Source organism: Elephantulus edwardii, unplaced genomic scaffold, assembly GCF_000299155.1.
Source record: "Elephantulus edwardii isolate Elephantulus edwardi_28Jun2011 unplaced genomic scaffold, EleEdw1.0 scaffold00084, whole genome shotgun sequence".
Taxonomy (NCBI): Eukaryota; Metazoa; Chordata; class Mammalia; order Macroscelidea; family Macroscelididae; genus Elephantulus; species Elephantulus edwardii.
Genome location: NW_006399834.1, coordinates 9,913,776 through 9,929,794, shown reverse-complemented (window position 1 = coordinate 9,929,794; position 16,019 = coordinate 9,913,776). Strand labels below are relative to the sequence as shown.

Here is a 16,019-nt window from a genome sequence, read left to right as displayed (position 1 = left end):
AGATAATCTGCTCTGCATACATGTTGAAGAAGTATGGAGACAGGACGCATCCCTGGCATACACCCTTCCCAATTTTGAACCATGCAGTGTTACCCTGCTCTGTTCTGACTACTGCCTCTTGGTCCAAGTATAGGTTTAGCATTAGCACAATTAAATGTTCTGGATTAGATTTTATTAAATCACACGGAATAATTTATATTCCAAACCCCTCCTGAAGCATTATAGACTATTCAGTCACTGAGTATCACAGATAAACATTCATTCTCTCACTAGATAATCTGTTAAAATGCTTGTTGAAGCTATAATATAAATAAAAACTGCACCCAGTGACTTTTTAAAAACATTTTTTTAAATTTTATTGTATTATTTTGCGTGCGTGTACCATCAAATCGGATCTGACTGGTACAGGAGGAGATTGTCCCTCCTCTTCCAGCAGAGCATCTGGTGGATTTGAACTGTGTGCCTCTGGGATTGCAGTGCAGCTTCTTGTCACTAGGCCACCAGAGCTCCCTTCCCAGTGACATATTTCTATGTATAAATTGTTGTTATTACGTGCCATCGAGTTGGAACCCATAGCTGGCCTTCCAGGTTTTTAGATGCTGTTATCTCATGTGAGGAAACTCATCATCTTTCTACCTTGGAGCAGTTGATGGATGCAAACTTTTGAGTGAGGAGTACAACTCCTAACCACTAAACTCCGAACTCAATACTGACAGCATGGTTGGTGTGATTTTTAAAATTTCTGTATTTTGTTAGCAGGGGCTTTTAGTTATCGCCTCCATTTATGGAAAAATCTCATTTCCCCCCAATTGAAACAATGTTTACATAATCATTTTTTTTCCACAGAAGCAGAGGGGTTAAGTGTGTGCTTATATAGGGACATGATTTTTATTAAAACTCTAATACCTAATGCTCCGTCAATTCTACATCCCACAAAATCTCAATCTTCTTCAGAGTTTACAGATATTATAATACTATACAAAACACATAAACAAACCAAAATCTTTAATACTTAAAACAGAAGCCACAAATGGTATTAGGAAGTTAGATCTCCCACTGTGCTTCAGCTAAGTACTTCCAGGCACCACCACCCAGTCACTAATGGCCCCAGATGAAAAATATTGCTTGTAAAACTGCAAAAGTTGTTCATGCTTTTAGCAAATGATAACTAGCACATAGGCTGTGCTTTTCTTACTCTACCTAACGCATGTTCCAGGTGTGAATTGTTCTCCACAGCTAGGATTTAGCTAATTCAATGAGGCCAATATTAACAGAAATTTCCTATTTGTCTTCTTCAATCCCATCTAGAAGGTCAAAATTTTTTTTTCTCTAATTTCCCAGCTTTGAACTTTGATAAATGTTGATAGTTATAGAAGGGCTTCAGGCCTTTTGTTAATAGGGTTACTATGAGTCGTGCTCGACTCAATGGCAATCAACAGCAACAATTTGCCAACTGCTCGCTCCACTGAAGCAGGATGGACTATCTCCTTCCCATACAATTAACTGCCTCTGAAAACCCGAGGGTCAGTTCTGGGTTGGTTCTGACTTGATGGTACCCAGTAACAATATAAATCATTAAATAACCTGTTAAAAGGGGTTTGACAGGGTATTTTTCAGTACAGGGCTTGTCTTAAAAAATTTTTCATAATGACACCATGAAAAGGATAAAACCAAGTTTCTCCTTGGAGCTTTGATTTTGAAGATCCGTTTCCATACTTTGGGCACATGGCCAGCAGGGGACCGTATGCTTGGAAGATTGGAGGGACAGCTCAGGAGAGGAAGATCATGGATGAGATGGATTGATATAATAACTGGGGCAATGGACGTGGGTGTGTCCAAGTCAGTGAGACTGGCTCAGGACAGGGCAGGATTCAGAGATGTACTGTAAGTGGTCACTATAAGTGGTCGACGACTCGATGCAACCTAACAACAACAACTAAGAGAACCTTGTAGAGTCAAGGGTTTATTGTTAAAAATGGCTTTCCGAGACACTGACTAACTTTGACTTTGCCACAGGATGGACAGGAATAAGCTAAAAGGTTGTGCTGGTTAGCCATAAGGGGACTGGCTAGTTCTGCCATTAAATAGAGCAGATACAGCAGCAGAAATTGGGAATTTCAACACCAACAAGGAAGAGGAAGCAACGCTTATCCCACTGAACTAGAGATTCCTGCACCAGCCAGACTAAGATCTACACAAAACCAAAAGCAGCCTCACAGAGGACCAGAGATCAACCTGAGACAGAGTCAGAGGATGTAAGGGAACTTTGTGACATTGATCTAAGTCATGAAGCTGAAGGCGAAAAGGCCTGTGACCTTACTTGAGAAGTTTCTGGAATGAGGGATTGCATTCTGCTGCCCACCAGAATTATAGACTATTAACTTTCCTAATATATCCTGTATGAAAGGCACCCAAGCGTCGAGGACTCTCCTTCATAGGGTCGCTATGAGTTGCCTGCGACTCGACGGCACTTAACAACAATAACATCAACAGAGAGAGACAGAGAGAGAGAGAGAGAGAGATCAGCTAGCCCAGTGAAGAGAAAACGATGTGACCAAGACAAAGGTGGGTGACTTTTAGTTTGTGGCCCTCCGGTCAGTCTTTCCTTGTTTTTGTTCAGACATTCCTCTAGGTCGTATAGCCCTGGTGTACAGGTTGCCGTCCCGCGGTCACTTGTGGTTGCTGTGAGGCTGAACACTGTGACACGGATGTGTCAAATGCGTTAATGGTTGGCTACCCAATGAGGACTGAGAGTGGGGTGGAGCTCCCCGATTAAACAAGCGTGGAAGGAGGAGTGGCATCCACTTCCATAACAGCTTGCCTCTGGAAACCCTTTGAACCTGGAGAGAGGATGAAAGGCACCCAAGCATCGAGGACTCTCCTTCATAGGGTTGCCTGTGACTCGACGGCACTTAACAACAACAATATATCCTGTAACTTATATTTGGTTCCATAAAGTTTGTGAAGTCATTTCAATGGATTCCTGACCCAGCAGAACAGTAGGACTGGTATTAGAATTATCAGAAATAGGTGCAGGAGTGTGGGAGACCACATCCGACCTCACAGGAATTGCTTTTCTGTTTTGGATGCTGCTGATGAATGCAGTTTCCCCTTGGGGAGTTAGCAGAGGTCAGTTGTCCTCATGCTGCCCTTGCTCTTTTTACACTCAAGGCTTAAATCATTGCTTTTCACCTAAATGATGTGCTAGTTTTTAACTGGCCCTAAACATACTAGCTACACTCCAAGATGTGTTTTAATGTAGTTTCACACTTACCTGGAATACTTCGATTATTTACTGAAAATATACTGTCAACTATATTTACTATTCATTTATCCAATATATATTCCGTGACTGGGGTATTGGAGGTAGGTGAGATTTGCACAAGATAAAGCAGGATGTAGGGCTTTTGTAGACAGTGTAGCTATAAGTCACAGGCAAATCGAAGGCACAGAACAACATACTTAGTGTCTACCATGTGCAGACACTGCCTTTGTTAAGGACAGATTGTGTTCTTGTCACTTACCTTCGAATCGAGGACAACTCATAGCAACTCTATGAACAAAAGGCCTGAAGACCCTCTCTACAACTATCTACATTTATCAAAGTTCATAGAGTTTCTGGAGGCATTTTATTTAGGAAGTGGATGCCACTCCTGCCTTTGTTAAAGATATAGAAAAAAATAAATTGTATGAAAATGTCTTGTTCCAAGAGAAGATGACAAAATAAGTGAAAGATCTATAGGAGTTGTGCTGCCTCCAAAGACATGCACTTCGATCTACTAGTTTGTCAAGATGAATTTCTGCAATGACTCTTCATTAATCTTCCTGCCTTTACAGCCCTGTTCTATTTGAAATCTGATGTGATCAGTTTTAGGGTGATCAGAGCAGGATACAAACCCTTACTTCTGACACAGACTTAAATCAGATGTAAGAGGAGTTTCTCTGGCTTATGGCATGCATCACATTTTATCTAACAAGAAATAAAGAGAGAAGTAAAATGACAAGGAGAGATCTACTACCACCAAAAAAAAAAAAAAAAGGATTGAAGTGTGTACCAGTGTGATGTGTGTACCAGCCGGGGAAAGTGATGTCCACTTACATGGAGATTTCCAAGGAATATCAGTCCTATAAATGTTGAAAAGAAAACAAGGACCTTCCTGCAGACCTGGCAGAAAGAAGAAAGCTTTCTCCTATAACGAGGGTCCCAAATTCAGGTGATGGGCAATCTTCTCTTATATGATTTACTGCCATAAAAACTTATTGAAAGGTCAGCTATGTGTTGGTTCTAACTTAATGGCAAACAATAACAACAACAAAATGTGGGAAAATAAATCTCTGCTGGCTAAAGCCATTTACTTGGGATATGAAAAAGAGGTCAAAATGAGAAAATGTCAAAATTTTAGACCTGAGCAACTATAAAGATGTAGTTGTCATAAAATGACATGGAGAAGATTCCAGGTTGGAGATAGAAATTTGAGAGTCAGCAGACAGATGGTATTTAAACCAAGAGGTTACATGAGCTTCCCACAGAAGAGAAACCCTGAAATACGAGGCTCCTCAATGTTGAAAAGTGGGGAAGATGAGCAAGAAACTGCAAAAGAAAGCATGATTCAGCCTAGTGAACTGGAGGGAGGGATAAAGATAGGTTCTAGGATACACAAGAAGCTTTTGCAAAAGATATAAAAGATAAAAAATTCTTCAGGCAGGCAAAATGAGAAATTGACATCCTGGCCAACTTCTCTATACTTTGTTTTCCCCATCTGCAAAATAAAGATAAAATACACTTAAAAATTACTTAGAAAATTGTCGTTGTTATGGGCCATTGAGTTGCTATAACAACAGTTACGTGTTCAATAAATGTCAGCTGTTAATCTACTCAGATTGAGCACATTTCCTTGTATCTATCACACCTGTACAGTATGTTCTAGGCCTTCAGTAAGTATTGTGAATACTGTTCTTTCCCAAAACATTCCGAGCAGGCACAAGGAAATTTTTTACTTCTACTAATTGATCACATATAAAAGAATTTACTATTGCCTAAAATAAAACAGAACTCAATTATGGTATAATTTGATAAATGATCTGGTATAGTCTACCTAAAAATAAGTACGTTTACACGTAAAATGCTGTTATATCTGAGTACTCTACAAATAGTATCTGGACTCTCATAAAAATAAGTTATACACGACTTGAGCTGACAGTTCATAGAAAATTATGCACTGGAATGAGCAGAAAGTAACTCAGTATGCACTCAATGCCATTTCTAGGTTGAAGCCTACTCCTGTCATCTAGCATTGGACCCAAAGGATTCTGGAAAGGAAAATGCCTAAATTTTAAAACTTGTGAAAGTAGCGAAAAATGGGGTTCTTTTAACATCAAAATTTGGGGAGCGTTGAACCACAAACAAACAACCTGGGCATTCCATAAGAAACAACAAAGGGGGGAAAACCGCCAGCTGCCAGACTCCAGCGTCATGGCCTTTCTAAGACCAGGAGGTGCCTACCACAGAAATCTCTTCTGCAGCACCACAGGTGACAGGCGGAGGCCCCCAGCGAGAGGCTTCTCTTCCCGATAAAACGCAAAGTGGTGAGGCTCTTAATAATGGAACAGATTAAATCCCTTGACCACGACTAGCAGAAGAAACGTACGTCGCCATGACAACTACTAAACTGCAAGAAGAAGGGAGGAATTCCGTACCTGTCTGTCTTTCCCGAATACTAGCCGCAGCCGCCGCCATCTTGACTCCCACCAACCACTGCCCCGCTGGCAAGCGGAACCCACGGATGACGTGGACAGCCTGACGGCCCCGGAAGCAAAGCCCGGCGGGGCGGAGCCAACACTGGGAGTAAGTGCTGGGCTCCGCCCCCTTCAGGGAAATGTGTGCTTGCCCTGCCTGTCTCGGCTTGCCGAACCTGAATGGTTTGTCAGTTTAGTTGTTAATTGCAGAGTAATGGGAAGTGTTTTCCTATCTAACCAAGGCGTGTGTTGTCGTTATGTGGCGTTGAGTAGTGTACGACTCATAATGACTTTATAAATAGTAGCTCTGAAACCTCTATTCCTACGCCAGTTTCGCACAGCTACCCCCCATTGCCACAATCACCCTATCAATGCATCTCTAGGGTCTTCCTCTCCTGAGCTGATCTTCCCCCATTCCAAGCATGATGTCCTTTTCCAAGGACTGGTCACTCCTGGCAACATGCCCAAAGCAGATGAGATGAAGCTTCAAAATCCTTGCCTCCAAGAAGCAACCTGGTTTCATTCACCCTTTCCATGACAGCCTGTTTGTTCTCTTGGCAGAACATGATATGTTCAATATTCTTCTCCAGCACCACAACTCAAGTCATCGAGTCTTCTTCCGTCATCCTTAGTCACTGTCATGATCTCAGATGCATACCAAGTAGTTGCGAAGACGATGACCTGGATCAGGAACTCCTTAGTCTCTAGACTGGCATTATTGCTCCTCAGTACCCAGGAGAGGTCCCTGAGAGCAGATGGTCCCAATGCAATTCGACTTTTGATTTCCTGGATGCTGATACCAAGAGTGTTGAATGGAGCCAAGCAAGCTGAAGCTTTAACAATCTCAATCTCTTCTCCATATACACTCTGAAATATTAGGATCGTTGGGTAGTGGAAAGAACCTAGGTTTCCAGATTAGTTAAGTAAACGGCAGGGAATTTAAGTAAGTGGTGTTTTGTCCTTACAGAATTGCACTGCTAAACAAACACACACACACAAAAACAAAAACAAAAAAGAACAAAACAAACAAACAACAAAAAAAGCACCATTCTGTAGGTTTGAATTCATCCGCAACTCTGGGGGAGAGACATGGGTAAACTCCTTCCAGAAACCCAATGGAAAGTCAGTTATTTTGACTCCACAGAAGTAAGAGAGTAAATAGTGATGATAGGTATATGAAGGGTCTCAGAAGTAAAGGAAGCTCCTAGAAATAAGTATATTTGATAAAGGATGTATCCCTATTAGTTTTTGTTCCAGAAATTAGGCATTTTGGGAGCACTAAGGATCTGTAGCTGGAAAATATGGGCTTGGTGACAGAAATGAGGCTGGAGATAAATGATAGAATTCTGCACATTCAATGATTTATTCATTGCAAATAGCTTTTATAAGAAACATAAATGCAGGCTATACACATGGATCTAGCCTGATGGTATGCATAGAAATAAAAAAAAAGATTACATTTTATTTTTCTTTTTTTTGCCTGTCAACAGACAGTTAAATCTACTACATTTGTGGAAAGACTCTCTGGAGAAGCTCAATATCAGCAGTGAAAACCAGGCCAGGTGCCGATTGTGGGACAGACCACCAACTACTTATATGCAGGTTCAAGCTGAAATTGAGGAAAATTAAATCAAGTCCACAGGAACCAAGATTTGACATTAAGTCTGTCCCACTCGAATTTCAAAACCATCTCAGGAACAGGTTTGAGAACTTGAGCACCAGTGAACGTAGACCAAATGAGCTCTGGGAGGATATAAAAAAATCGGCCATGAAGAATGCAAAAGATCATTACAAAGGCTGAAGAAGAAGAAAAGACCAAGATGGATGTCAGATGAGACTCTGAGTATTGCATTAGAGTGCCGAGAAGCCAAAGCTAAAGGAAGAAATCAAGAAATCAAAGAGCTGAACAGAAAATGTCAAAAGGCAGCTTGGGACGACAAAGCAAGATACTATAATGAAATGTGCAGAGAGCTGGAGTCAGAAGATCAAAAGGGCTGTACTCGTTCAGAGTTTCTTAAGCTGAAGGAGTTGAAAAACAAATGTAAGCCACGGGTGGCAATACTTAAAGATAGTTTGGGTAGAATTTTGAATCATCCAGGAAGTATCAAAAGAAGATGGAAGGAGTACAGAGAGTTACTGTATCAGATGAGCAAGAACCTATGGTGATGAAGGAGGAATTTCAAGTTGCTATGAAGGAATTGGCAAAAAACAAGGCTCCAGGAGTTGACAGCATACCAATTGATTTATTTCAACAAACAGATGCTGCCCCGGATGTGCTCATTTAAGTTGTGCCAGGAAATCTGGAGGACAGCCAGCTGGCCAACTGACTGGAAGAGATCGATATTTGTTCCCATTCCAAAGAAAGGCGACCTAACAGAGTGTGGAAATTATTGAACAATATCATTGATATCACATGCAAGCAAGATTCTGCTGAAAATGATCCAAAAATGTCTGGAACAATATGTCAAGAGAGAACTGCCAGATGTGCAGGCTGGATTTAGAAGAGGTCGTGGAACTAGGGATATTACAGCTAATGTTAGATGGATCTTGGCAGAAAGCAGAGACTACCAGAAGAATGTCCATCTTTGTTTCATTGACTATGCAAAGGCTTTTGTGGATCACAACAAGCTATGGCTGACTCTAAGAATGGGAATCCCAGGTCATTTGATTGTGCTTCTGAGGCTCCGCCTAACATACTTTGGATATGTTGTAAGGAGGAACCGGTCCTTGGAGAGGGACATCATGCTTGGTAGGGTGGAGGGACAGCGCAGGAGGGGAAGGCTCTCTGTGAGGTGGATTAATTCAGTGACTGGGGTAATCAGGATGGGTGTACTGGAGACGGTGCGATTGGCACAGGACAGAGTTTAGGGCTGTTGCACATTGGGTCGCTGTGATTTGCAAGCGACTTGGTGGCACATAACAACAACAATGCAAAACCAATACTTGGACCAAGAGGCAGTTGTCAGAACAGAGCAGGGAGATGGTTCAAAATCAAGAAGGGGGTCCGTCAGGGATGTATTCTGTCTCCATGCCTTTTCAATCTGTATGCAAAACAGATCATCTGAGGTGCTGGGTTGTACGAGGAGGATGTGGCATCAGGATTGGTGGAAGAGTCATCAACAACCTGCGTTATACAGATGACACAACCCTGCTTGCTGAAACTGAGGAGGACCTGAAGCGCTTGCTGTAGAAGGTCAAAGACTGCAGTCTTCAATATGGATTGAAGCTCAACATCAAGAAAACAAAGATTCTCACCACTGGACCAAACGGCAGCATCAGTATGGATGGTGAAGGGATGGAGAAAGTTAACAGTTTTAGTTTATTTACTTGGGTTCCACAGTCAACACTCTTGGTAACAGCAGCCAGGAAATCAGGAGATGAATTGCACTGGCAATGTCAGCTGTTAGGGGCCTCTCAAGAGTACTGAAGTGCAACGTCAGGCTGGAGACTAAGGTATGCCTGATCTGGGCTATGTTGTTTGTTGTTATGTGCTGTCGAGTCGTTTCTGACTCATAGTGATCCTATGCACAACAGCCCTAAACCCTGCTCTATCCTGCACCAACCGCACCGCCTCTGACACACCCATCCCGATTACCCCAGTCACCGAATCAATCCATCTCATAGAGGGTCTTCGCCTCCTGCACTGTCCCTCTACTCTACCCAGCAAGATGTCCCTCTCCAAGGACCCGTCCCTCCTGGCAACATGTCCAAAGTATGTCAGACGAAGCCCCAGAATCTTTGTCTCCAAGTAGTAGCCTGGTTTAACCCTCTCTCAGATGAATCAGCTTGTTTTCTTGGCAGTCCATGATACATTCAATACTCTTCTCCAACACCACAGCTCAAAGGCGTCAATTCTCCTTCTGTCCTCCCTAGTCATTGTCCAGCTCTCTGATGCATAACAAGCGATTGCAAATATCATGGCCTGTATCAGGCGCACCTTAGTCTCCAGAGAGACACTGTTGCTCCTGAGTACCTTAGAGAGGTCCCTAACAGCAGACCTTCCCATCGCGATACGCTTTTTGATTTCCTGACTGCTGGTGCCAAGAGTGTTGACTGTGGAGCCGAGCAAACTGAAGCTGTGAACACTCTCAATCTCTTCGTCATCCATCCTGACGCTGCCAATTGGTCCAGTGGTGAGAATCTTTGTCTTCTTGACATTGAGCCTCAGTCCATACTGAAGGCTGCAGTCCTTGACCCTTCGCAGCAAGTGCATGAGGTCCTCCTCAGTTTCAGCAAGCAGGGTTGTGTCATCTGCATAAATGAGATTGTTAATAGATCTTCCACCAATCCTGATGCCACAGTTCTCCTCATAGAGCCCAGCCACTCGGATAATCTGCTCTGCATACGTGTTGAAAAGCTATGGAGACAGGATGCATCCCTGGCGTACACCCTTCCCAATTTTGAACCATGCAGTGTTACCCTGCTCTGTTCTGACTACTGCCTCTTGGTCCAAGTATAGGTTTCACATTAGCACAATTAAATGTTCTGGGATTCCCATTCTTCTCAGAGTCAGCCACAGTTTGTTATGATCCACACAGTCAAATGCCTTTGCATAATCAATGAAACACAGATAGACATTCTTCTGGTATTCTCTGCTTTAGTCTTCCCAATTATGTGCTATGCATCAGAGAGTTGGACAGTGAACAGAGATGACAGAAAGAAAATTGATGCCTTTGAGCTATGGTGCTGGAGAAGAGTGTTGAATATACCATGAACTGCTAGGAGAACAAACCGGTTTGTCCTGGAGAGGGTAAAGCCAGAATGCTCCTTGGAGTCAAGGATTCTGAAGTTTCGTCATACTTTGGGCATACTGCAAGGAGGGACTGGTCAGTGGAGAGGGATATCGTGTTTGGGAGAGTGGAGAGGTGGCGCAGGAGAAGAATATCCTCGATTGGATCGGTCAATTCTGTGATTGGAGTGGTGGGAAAAAGTGTGTTTGAGATGGCGTTTAGGGCTCTTGTACATAGGGTCACTATGAGTCGCAAGCGACTCGATGGCACATACCACCAACACAATAAATCTGGTAGATACCTTATTTTCATACTTTGGGACACAGTGATCCTGCATTATAGTGTTTAAGCTGCTTGGACTGCAGGGACCAAGCCGGTCCAAAAGTACTGCACCATTTATTACTCGAGGATACAGGGTTTTTTTTAGTTTTTCATTGCTTGTGATTTGAGTGAGTTTCCAGAGCAAATGCAAGTGCTGTTTTAATGTACCCTTGAAGCCAAATAATCACCAAATGAATCTAATTTAATGATTTCTTCTTTAATTCATATTTTATTGCACATAAAAAATAGTAAACAGTAACTGATTTCCCATATGCCCAATAAATAATTTACTGATGTCATTGTATTAGCTGTTGAATATGTTAATTCTGATGTTGCCTCAAATGCTGAAATGATTTGGTGCATCAAAACTTTGTGTCATAATTAAGTAGAAATAACAGCTTCTGCTTTATTCTATACTCTCCATGGAATGTAAAATACATAACCTTTCCTATCTTTCAATATCTGCTCAGTTATGTCTAACACAATGTATTAAATATTAATGATTATTCATTTGGATAAGGAGTTGCACTGCTAATCCAAAGGCAAATGATTTTAATCTACGAATTACTTAATAGTAGAAAGATGGTCTATCTCCTCCCTAGAAGTTTTCAGCATCTGCAAAACTGCTAAAGGGTCAGCTATGCATTGGTTCTCATTCAAGATATATATATATATATCTCACAGCTATTATCTAACATTTTAACTCCATCACAGACTTTGAACATCTTAATATAAATCACTAATGTTTAATATTTGTAAACAGTGGTTTTTATCTGATAGCCTAGTGTTAAGGACTTGAGTCCACTCCAAAGACACACAGTCCAAACCCAACAGCTGCTCCACTGGAGAAGGATAAACAATCTCCTCCCAAGAAGATTTATGGCCTCTAAAACCCACTAGTGACGAATCAATTCTGACTTGATGGTATACAACAATACGTGTGTGTGTGTGTGTGTGTGTGTGTGTGTGCGTGCGCTGTTGTTGTTGTTCTGCACCACTGAGTCAGAGCCTACCCATAGCTGACCCTCTGACAGGTTTTCAGAGGCAGTTTAATAGCAGATTACCTATGCTTCTCTGCCAAGCAGGTGGTGGTCTCTGTGGATTGCAGGGCAGCTTCTTGCCACTATTACTGTTGGTAACTGTTAGGTGCCATTGAGTTGAATATACATCATAGCGATCCTCTGAACTCCATTCTATCCTGGGCCATCTGGACATTTCCTGGCACACTAGAGCCCATTATAGCAGTTATCATGTCAATCCGTTTGGCTAAGGCTCTTCCTCTCCTTCACTGACCCTCCACTCTTTAAGGCATCATGTCCCTCTCCAAGGAATAGTCCCCCCTAGCAACATGTCCAAAGTACGTGAAGTGAAGCCTCATCATTCTTGCTTCCAAAGAGCATTCTGGCTCCACTGTCTCCAAGATTTATTTGTTCTTTTGCAAGTCGATGGGATGTTCAGTGCTCTTCTCCATACCACAACTCAAATACATATATAACAGGAGGCCCTATTGTCCTAACAAGGAGTACATAGAATATGGGCAATTACCTAAAGAAAAATTTAGCTACAGAACAGTAGCAGCAAATACAGTCCCTGTAAAGATGAAACAGATTAAGGTATGTCATGGATTTTTAGAATGCAAGATAATGATAACACAGCTTTAGGGTGGTGGTGTTGTGGTTACAACTCTGTGAACAATAAATCTGAACTTTGTTATATCCTGCACCGTCCTCATCATCCTCCACACATTTGAGGCACTGCCATTGATACATTGATGTATCTCTTTGAAGGTCTTCCTCTACCTGCCCATCCACTTTTTTAAGCATGATATCCCTTTCCAAGGAATAACTTCTCCTAACAAAGATTCTCAGCACTAGGCCGATTGGCAGCATCATGATAGATGGTGAAGAGATTGAGACTGTTGACAGCTTCAGTTTGCTTGGTTCTACAATCAACACTCTTAGTAACAACAGCTGGAAAATTAAAAGATGAATTGCATTAAGAAAGTATGCTGTTGAAGACATCTCCATAGTATTGAGGCGCAACTATGTCAGTCTGGACACTAAGGTGTGCAGGAGAGGAAGATACTCAATGAAATGGATTGATTCAGTCGCTGGGATAATGTGGATAGGTTTGGGACTGATGTAAATAGGTTAACTATGAGTCGCAGGTGACTCTATGGCACATAGTAACAACATGCTCAGAGACGAAGCTTCACCATCTTTGCCTCCAATAAACACTCAACTATACTTTCTCCAAGACATGTTTGTTCTTTTGGCACCCTATGGGATATTCATCACTCTTCTCCAACACCACAGCACAAATCCATTAATCTTCTGTCCTCCTTAATCATTGTCCAGCTTTCAGATGCCTAGCAGGTGATTGGAAACACTATGGCTTAAATCAGGTGCACCTTAGTCTTTAAACTTACATCATTGTTCCTCAGGACTTTGGAGAAACCCCTGACAGCAGACTTGCCCAAGGCAATACGTCTCCTGATCTACTGACTGCTGGTTCAAAAAGTGTTGACTGTGCAGGCATGCAAGATTAATTCATTGACAATGTCAATCTTTTCTCCAACTATCATGATGTTGCCTATTCGTTCAGTGGTAAGGATTTTTGTTTTCTTACTGTTGAGATGTAATCCATATTGAAGACTGCATTCCTAGACCTTCTGCAGCAAGCATTTCGGGACCTCCTCCCTTTTAGCAAGCAAGGTGCATCATCTGCATAATACAAGTTGGTGATCCTTCCTCCAATCCTTTCACCACACTTTTGTTCATAAATCTCAGCTGCCCAAATTATTTGCTCAGCATACAGACTGAATAGGTACAGAGAGGGGATACAACCGTGATGAACATCTTTCCCCATTTTAAACCATTCAGTGTTCTATTGCTGTTTTCAGACATCAGCTTCTGGGTCTAGGTATAGATTTTGTTTAGACAAAACTAAATATTCTGGAATTCCCAGTCTTCTCAAAACTAGCCAGTTTCTTATGATTCACACAGTGTGTTTAATCAATAAAATACAAATATTCTTTTTATTTTCTCTGCTTTCAACCAAGATCCAACTGACATCAGCAGTAATAATTATGACATGGACTCTTCTATAACCAGCTAGAACATCTGGCACTTGTCAATATATGCTTCAGTTTTTGTATCATCAACAATATTTTCTGTGCATGATATTAATGATAGTTTGAGAATTTCTACATTCTTTTGGATCTCCTTTTTTGAGAATGGGAACAAACATGGATCTTTTCCAGTCAATTGGCTAAGTAGCTTGTATTCCAAATTTCCTGGCTGACTGGTAAGCATGTCCAAGACTGCACATTTGGAATATATTAATTGGTAGTTCATGGATTTCCAGGGCCTCATTTTATGTTTTCAATGCATATTGTACTTCTTCCATTGGCTCTTTTAAAATTATCTTTAATTAGCTTGCTTACTAAGTTTGCATACCTTTTGTTTCACACTATTCTTCATTTGCATTATTTCATACAATCATTATTATGCATTATGTTTTATAAAATCAATTACCATTGGACAATGCCCACTATTACTGTTTTTGCCTGGATCCTCCCCATTTGCTTCCCCACCCCATCCACGCACCAAACTATGCAGCCCTGTGGTTTCACTCCTGCCTTTCCTCCCCCATCTGTTTCCTACACATCCCTTGAGTCCCTGTACATGTTTTACTACTTATCGTTCTATTTTTACAATAATGGTTTATGCAGTATTTGTCCTTATGAGACTGAGTTAGTTCACTCAGCATAATGCTCTCCAGTCTCTCCCAAGTTACACAGTATTTTTCAAAATCATTGCTACCATTGGCTTTATAGCATATGCTACTTTCAGAAAATATTGGTGTCAGCCACTTCCTTTTTTGTAGAGTGACTCTATGTATTTTTTCCACCTTTTGATGTTTCCCGGATCACTTGAGATTTTCCCCATAGTTTCTCAGTATCACAATTTGAGGTTTAAATTTTCCAGTTGAGTGGTAAGAAGTTGCACTGCAATTCCAAAAGCATGCAGTTCGAATCCACTAGCTGTTCTGAGGGAGAAGGATAGGCAATTTCCTCCTGTGCAACTTACTGAGCTCAAGGGACGTATAGGAAAAAGATGGAAGTCAGAAGAAACTTTGAAGATTGCACTGGAGCACAGAGAAGCCAAAGCACAAGGAAGAATTCAAGATACTACAGAGCTGTACAGGAGATTCCAAAAGGCAGCATGGGATGACAAAGCAAAATATTACAATGAAATGTGCAAGGAGCTGGAGTCAGAAAATCAAAAGGGCCGTACTCGTTCAGCATTTCTTAAGCTCAAGGAACTGAAGAACAAATTCAAACCTAGAGTTGCTGTAATCAAGGATGCTTTGGGCAGAATATTAAATGATCCAGGAAGTATTAAAAGAAGATGGAAGGAATATACTGAACCATTATATAGAAAGGAATTGGCAGATACAGAGGAATTTAAAGAAATAACATATGAGCAAGAGCCTATGGTGATGAAGGCAAAAATTCAAGTTGCTTTGAAGGAAATATAAAAAAAAAATTCAGCTAACTGATGCTGCCCTGGATGTGCTCACCAAGTTGTGCCAAGAAATCTGGAGAAGAACCACTTGGCCAACTGACTGGAAGAGATCTATATTTGTTCCCATTCCAAAGACAGATGACCCAACAGTGTGTGGAAACCATCGAACAATATCGTTGATTTCACATGCAAGCAAGATTCTACTGAAGATTATCCAAAAACGACTGCGACAGCACATCAGCAGACAACTGCCAGAAGTCCAGATTGGGCTAAGAAGGGGTCATGGTACTAGGGATATTGTAGCCGATGTTAGATGGATCTTTGCTGAAAGCAGGTAATACCAGAGCAATGTATATCTGTGTTTCATTAATTATACAAAGGCATTTGACTGTGTGGATCATAACAAACTGGCTAACTCTGAGAACAATGGGAATCCCTGAACACTTGATCGTTCTAATGCGAAACCTATACTTGGACCAAGAGGCAGTAGTCAGAACAGAGCAGGGAAACACTGCATGGTTCAAAATTGGGAAATACACCAGGTTATACACCAGGGATGAGTCCTATCTCCATGCCTTTTCAACCTGTATGCAGAACAGTTTATCCGAGAGGCTGGGCTCTATGAGGAGAAGTGTGGCATCAGGATTGGTGGAAGATCTATTAACAATCTGCGTTATGCAGATGACACACCCTGCTTGCTGAA

General features: G+C 41.5%; 1 protein-coding gene across 1 annotated transcript in view; it reads right to left on the bottom strand.

The window, feature by feature from the left end:
* SCFD1 (sec1 family domain containing 1) overlaps window positions 1-5,746 on the bottom strand; it is a 126,035-nt gene extending 120,289 nt beyond the window's left edge. Inside the window, exon 1 of the mRNA XM_006889970.1 lies at window positions 5,698-5,746. Coding sequence (XP_006890032.1) covers window positions 5,698-5,737 — 40 coding nt within the window. The 5' untranslated portion in view covers window positions 5,738-5,746. The remainder of the gene's footprint in view (window positions 1-5,697) is intronic.
* Window positions 5,747-16,019: the final 10,273 nt, after the last annotated feature.